At 36.3% G+C, this 6,793-nt stretch overlaps 1 protein-coding gene across 1 annotated transcript; it reads left to right on the plus strand.

Annotated features, from left to right (window-relative positions):
• Positions 1-5,817: 5,817 nt before the first annotated feature.
• LOC114695098 (small nuclear ribonucleoprotein Sm D1-like) lies at positions 5,818-6,305 on the plus strand. The gene has a single exon (XM_037210986.1). The coding sequence runs from the start codon at positions 5,840-5,842 to the stop codon at positions 6,197-6,199; it is 360 nt and encodes a 119-aa protein (XP_037066881.1). The 5' UTR covers positions 5,818-5,839; the 3' UTR covers positions 6,200-6,305.
• The last annotated feature ends 488 nt before the right edge of the window (positions 6,306-6,793 follow it).

Here is a 6,793-nt window from a genome sequence, read left to right on the forward strand (position 1 = left end):
GCCTCCCAAGTGCTGGGATTAAAGGTGTATGCTACCACTGCCTATCCTCTATATTTAATATTGTGGCTGTTCTGTCTCTGACCCAGATAAGTTTATTAGGGTGCACAATATTTTGGGGAACACAGTACCACCTCACTTAGGTAACTAAGTGTGCAGGTATTGTTAAGAGTAAAGAAAATATAAAAGCAGTTTGCAATTTGGTAATAACATTTATGAAAACAAAATGCATGTTCGTAGACATTATTATTTTGTATATGTCTCTGAAAAGAGACAGAAATGCATTTTGCTCCTACTTCTTTGGAAAGTGACTTCAGGATAACATTATTTGTACTTTAAACACATTTTTATTTTTATTTTTATTTTTTATTTTTTTTTGCATTCATGTATGCAAGTGTATTGTATGTGTTCAGTGCCTTTGGAAACCTAAAGGGGGCATTGACACTCAAGTAAATGGAGTTCTGATTGTTAGCTACTATATGGGTTCTGAGAAACTAACACAGGTCCTCTGCAAAAGCAGCAAACACTATTTCCTGTTGAGCCATTTCTCTAACCACAAAGGTAATATATCCTTCTTTTAAATATTTTAATTGAAATAGAATTAAATCATACCATTTTCTCTCCTCAGTCCCTCACAGTTGCCCTCCCTATAACCCCTACCATGCCCAAATATATATTTATAGAATCCTCTGTGTCTGATTTTGTTGAATCTGTATAAATGGTACTAAAGCTGATCACTCTGCTTTGGACAGCCAATAAGTGGGCTCATCCCTGGGAAAAGCAAATTATCTTTCTCCTAGAAATTAGTAGATACTTACAGTTATTTGTCTTGGGTAAGAGCCTATGAAAATTTTACCCTTCCACTTTAACATATTTATTATCAATATGAAAATAAAATCTACTGAAGTTGCCGGGCGGTGGTGGCGCACGCCTTTAATCCCAGCACTCGGGAGGCAGAGCCGGGTGGATCTCTGTGAGTTCGAGGCCAGCCTGGGCTACCAAGTGAGCTCCAGGAAAGGCTCAATGCTACACAGAGAAACCCTGTCTCGAAAAACCAAAAAAAAAAAAAAAATCTAGTGTTGTAGAAACTTCCTAAAATAACTGAATATGTATATAATACTTAAAATGAAATTACCCTATCTTAGGGGAACAGCACTCCAACTAGATATTATATGCTACCAAATAAAATTCATTGGAATGGGAATTTTTTAACCTTTTTAAAGTTTTTGCCAACCCAAAAAATATGGAGTTATGGGATTCCATATGTGGGGTTTCATACTCTCCCAAAAAACACTGCAGATTATTGCTAATTCTATCATGTACCTCCCAGAACCTGATAGGAAGATTATATTGAGGAAGATACCATACATGTGGCTCATACTCAACTAGAAGCATCATCCCTACTTAATAGCTATCAAGATGCTAGAAGTTTCAGTGCATGCTACCAAAGGAGCAAAGCCATCATCAACATTCAACTATGAAACCTTTGAGCTATAATAATATCCTGCCTGGCATTATACACAATGATGTAATTCTGACATCATAGTATAGGAGTAACCAACCACTTTTTGTAAATTGATGTTAAGGTATATAGAATTCTTACCTGACATGGTCGATGAGGCCAAGAACCTGCAACTAAATAGGCCATTGGTCCTAGGGCAAAACTTACTATTCTTATTCAGTAGAAGTCAGTGTCTCATTCAACTCTCATCTGAGAAACATTTTGCTGTAGATTGCAAAAAAAAAAAAATTGATAAGTAATAAATATGCAGAAAATAAGAGACTTCAGGATACTTATCCTTAAACCAGTTCTCTATATCATACATTTCCCTTGAAGGCTCATGGATCTACATGAAAAACAGGGTGGAAAGACTGTAGAATCCAGGGGTAGCACATGACTTCAAGTAAATAGGACTTCTTATACATCAGGGAAAATCTGCATATAATTTTACTGTGATTATGATAACAAGGTCATGATTTTCGCAAGCTCAAGTCAGTCAAAATCCTAACATGGAAGAGGATGATAGCTGGTAAACTCTGCTTCCAAAGCCAAGAGTCATTGATGTTTGATTGCTGCATGGGAGGGTAAGTCAATATTCTTGAATGGTATAACACCTGAAAAACTCCAGGGAGGTACCATGCCCAGGAGTACTTGGACAATGCAAACTAGACTTGTTATATTTTTAATGAGGCAGGTGGAGGACAATATGAAAATGGGTTGATAGATAGGCTAGGGAGGGTCTAGGATGAATTGAGGGAAGAGGGCATGATAAACTCAAAATACATTGCAAATAATTTACAATTAATAAGACAATATATTTTAAAAACTTTAAAGGTCTGTTACTATTTTCAATGATTGATATAGGAATAACACATATACAATCAAGCTGGATTAGCATACACAACAATTTTAAGAAAATGGCAACTAAAAATTATCTAGGGATCATTTTCTTTAGGATTATTTCATTAAATATTTTTCATACAGTGTATTTTGATCACTTTTTCCAATTCCTCCCAGACTCTCCTCCACACCTCCCTACTCTCGTGTGATTTGTCTCTCCCTCTCCCCACTCACAAAATCAAAACAAATAAAAGTGGCTTGATATTTTTTATATGAGTACAATTTTAAGTAAATAATATGTGAAATGAATGGGAATATGACTTCTAAAGATATCTGATAGCAAGAATTTTTTAGGCCATCATTCTCAGCACAGGGTTTTCCTTGCTGGTTGGTGACTCTAGTCATTAGTATCTATGCTGCACATTTTACAACTTACTTCAATATTATCCCGTCTTTGGGTTCTATGACAAGACATAATTAAGTGGAGTTAGAAAGAGAAACATTTCCATGTTTCTGATTTCTGAGCAATTTATTCCATAAGTGACAAGAGATAGAAGTATAGCATTGGGGAGAAAACTAAAATTTAAATATTTTTCTCTCTATCTTAATATAAATGTTTATTGTACCATAAAAATATTTTATTAATGCTCATCAGACTAAAATTATTATAATTTTAATTTGACACAGACTTTAATTTATGGGTTAAAATTAAGAAAGTATTTAGTATCTTAATAAAATCATTTGAAAGAGAGGGGCTTAGTTGTTTACAAACCAAAACAAAATTATAGCAGCTAAAATCACATGGTTGTATGGAGTCTGCTTTCTAGTTCTATTAGGAAAATTCTAAGTATTTTATACACGAAAGAATTTTTGTTGTTGTTTGTTTGTGTGTGTTTTTTTCTCATAGTGCTGGGTTCAAAGGTATAGACTTGGTTTCTGTTTGGATCTAATGCATCAGAAGATTTTACAACCTCAGAGATGGCTGAAGACATCACAGTGCCATGAATATGTATAAGAGGGAGACATTGCAAGGTAAGATAGGTACCAAAGATGAGGAAAAGCCAGGCTTGTTCTTCTTAAACAACCTTCTTTTCAGAAATTTTGTTTCATTATAATGCAATTCATTACATAAGCTACTTAAAGGGGAACGTTCCTATAATTTGTGCTTTCAGAGGTTTCAGTCATGATGGGTAGGGGCTTTTTGGCAAGGAAGAATAGTACTCATTACGGCATCCAAAAAACAGAGAGAAGATAGGAAGAAAGAGTCAAGACAAGGCACAACTCCCTTAAATGCTTCCAGTCACATACTTCCTCGTATGAGGCTCCACCTGTAATTGTCCCATGGCATTCCAATAGATTGAAGTTCTTGATTTATCAAGAATATTAGCATGCTCATTAGATCCATCACCTCTGTCAATGTCCTCTCAGGCACACCCATGGGTGTACATTACTGATCTCCTGGATGTGTCCCAATATAATAAAGTTTCCATTTAAAATTAACCCTCATAAGATCTGTTTTGAGTCTCATGAACCTCCTTTTCTTCACAGCAATGTGCTCAATGATTTAAAAGCCCCCAGCCATCATTTAAAGGCCACATCACTACAATACCTTCTGACACTACCAAACTGAGAAACAAGATCTAAGTACAGCCACTGGAGGGGAAAAAATCTAAACTGTGACACCAAAGCTACAGCCTTGCTAAACAGGGTGAAGGCAGAGTATAGATGGGATGGAAAGCTCAAGAGAAGAAGCAGTGAAATGGCCTAGACTAAAGAACTGTGAAGCACATTTGTGAATATGATTAAAAGAATTAAATGTGCTGGCCCAGGCTGAGTGTCAGAACCTATGTAGTGTAGAAAAGCAAAAGTCAAGAAATACTGGAATCTAAGCTGTGAAATTCATCTGAGATGCTAAGTAGGCTTCCAGTCTCTCAAATCTACATCAGGGAAAGTAATCCTGAAAAAATCCTTTGGATATGTGATCCAATGTACAGAAAGGCTTGAGGAGACCCAGATCCAACAACCTATGTGACCTTATGAGCAGCCATATGGGCTGGAGGACTTTGGTTTCCAAGCACTCCATATGTTGTTTCTGTTATTAATGATAATAATGTACTCGTTGGGTTGCAAAACAATAAATAAAACAGATGAGGTAAAAGCTAAACAAAAGTGACAACTTTAACAGCCCGGAGTTCTCTGACCAGTGAAGAAAGTCAACATCCACGCAAATCGTACTGAGGAAAGTTAATCACTAGAAAATTGAAGTCCAGCCTACTCATCTGCTGGGATTTTGCTGGCACCACACAATTGTCAACATTATAGCAAGGAGGAGATGTAACAGTCAATAAAGCAGAAAGCCAGTAAACAGAAAGGAGTAAAGAATATCCTCCAGGTTAGGAGTGGGCCAGGGAGAGAGAGAAATGTTATGCTTTTATATCTTTGTATCTGGCCAAGCAGGTATGTAAGCATAGCTCATCCTTTAAAAAAATTAATAGTCACTAAATGACATAAGGTAGTTAATTGTTATGTGGTTTCAAAGGACTTGGATAATATGTATTACATATCAACTATTTTCTTTTGTTCTTCAGTAATATATTTCATTTCCCTTTGCTAAATACATATACAGACTTTATTATGTGATATTCTTAAAATAAAAATTATCTACATACATTCAAGATAAATTAACTGAGTCAGTAACACTAATCAGGTAAGGCCCCTGTCTTTGCATGATATAAAAAATATACTCAGTCCATGGAAACAGCATACTAAGGTATCTTGAGACCAAGGGGAAGTGATTCTTGCTCTTCCATCATCATATGCCCATAGCTGCATACAGCAGTGTTGTGATTATGTAATAGGAACTATATTTTTCAAGATGCATTAGACAAATACAGGATGTAGCAACAATGGCATATACATTTTTAATTTTACAAAAAAATGAAATGTGCTTTTTTCAATTGGACACACTTTTCTCCACATGTATGTGTTTACATGTGCATAAGTTAAAGGAGGCAGCATAATAGAAACAAGATGCACTGATGTGTCTATTCCAGACACTGGGCTGTGGAGATTCCTGAGAATGAAATGTATCCCCCGAATCCTTTGGAACAAAAAATATGTACTTACGTTATTCTGTTTGGTTTGGGGTACATTTACATGAGTTCCATTTGAAAATGAATTTCAAGATTATATCATGAGGTAGATACTTATCTCCTGTGCTGAAGAGTCTGCCATCTTCTTTAAAAAATTAATTGGAATTTTAAAGTTATCTTTTTTTTTTTTTTCTGAGACAGGGTTTCTCTGTGTAGCTTTGAGCCTTTCCTGGAACTCGCTTTGGAGACCAGGCTGGCCTCAAACTCACAGAGATCCGCCTGCCTCTGCCTCCTGAGTGCTGGGATTAAAGGCATGCACCATCACTGCCCGGCTTTGGAATTTTAAAGTTATAAAGTGACCTGAATTTAAAAGAAAACGAGAGTCGGACCAGGAGGCTGAGCCGCTAGGATGAAGCTCGTGAGATTTTTGATGAAACTGAGTCATGAAACTGTAACCATTGAATTGAAGAATGGAACACAAGTCCATGGAACAATCACAGGTGTAGATGTCAGCATCAATACACATCTTAAAGCTGTGAAAATGACCCTGAAGAACAGAGAACCTGTACAGTTGGAAACCTTGAGCATTCGAGGAAATAACATTCCGTACTTTATTCTACCAGACAGCTCACCTCTAGACACATTACTTGTGAATGTGGAACCTAAGGTGAAGTCTAAGAAAAGGGAAGCTGTTGCAGGAAGGGGTCGAGGCCGAGGTAGAGGAAGAGGACGTGGTCGCGGCAGAGGAAGAGAGGGTCCCAGGCGATAATGTCTTTCGAGATTACTGTTTCAAAGTGATAAGGAATTGGGGGATAGTTTTTGTACAGGTTTTGTTTGTTTGTCAATTTTTAATAAACGTTAAGTGTGGGGATGGAGTTTTCTGCTGATTATCAAATAAAATAATATAAATTAAAAAAAATAAAAGAAAATGAGACATTTCTGCCAGATTTCTCTGCACATCCAACTTCTTAGAATTTTTACAACTAGAACATGCCTGTAAGCAATAGGTAGAAGAGTAAGTGGGACATACTTTGAAACTAATTTTTTCCACTTACAAAACACATGTACATTCCCATAAGAAAACAGGCCCACATGAATTGTTGATGGTTTCCAGGATAAATTAACTATGTCCCATAAATCAACAAACTTTCAAGAATTCCCAGGTATTCTGGTACCTGAGATGTGGAGTCAGGAAGATTGAGGTGAGTCTAAGGTGAACCTAGTCTACAGAGAGAGTTCCCAGCCATACACAGATATACTAAAAATAAAAAAAAAAAAAAGCTATCAAGCATAAATAAAAATAACTTCCATTCTGTTATTCCAGCAGTTTTGAAAATATGCTTCTGTACTGAGTTAATGGATC

The sequence above is a fragment of the Peromyscus leucopus genome, chromosome 14 (genome assembly GCF_004664715.2).
Source record: "Peromyscus leucopus breed LL Stock chromosome 14, UCI_PerLeu_2.1, whole genome shotgun sequence".
NCBI lineage: Eukaryota > Metazoa > Chordata > Mammalia > Rodentia > Cricetidae > Peromyscus > Peromyscus leucopus.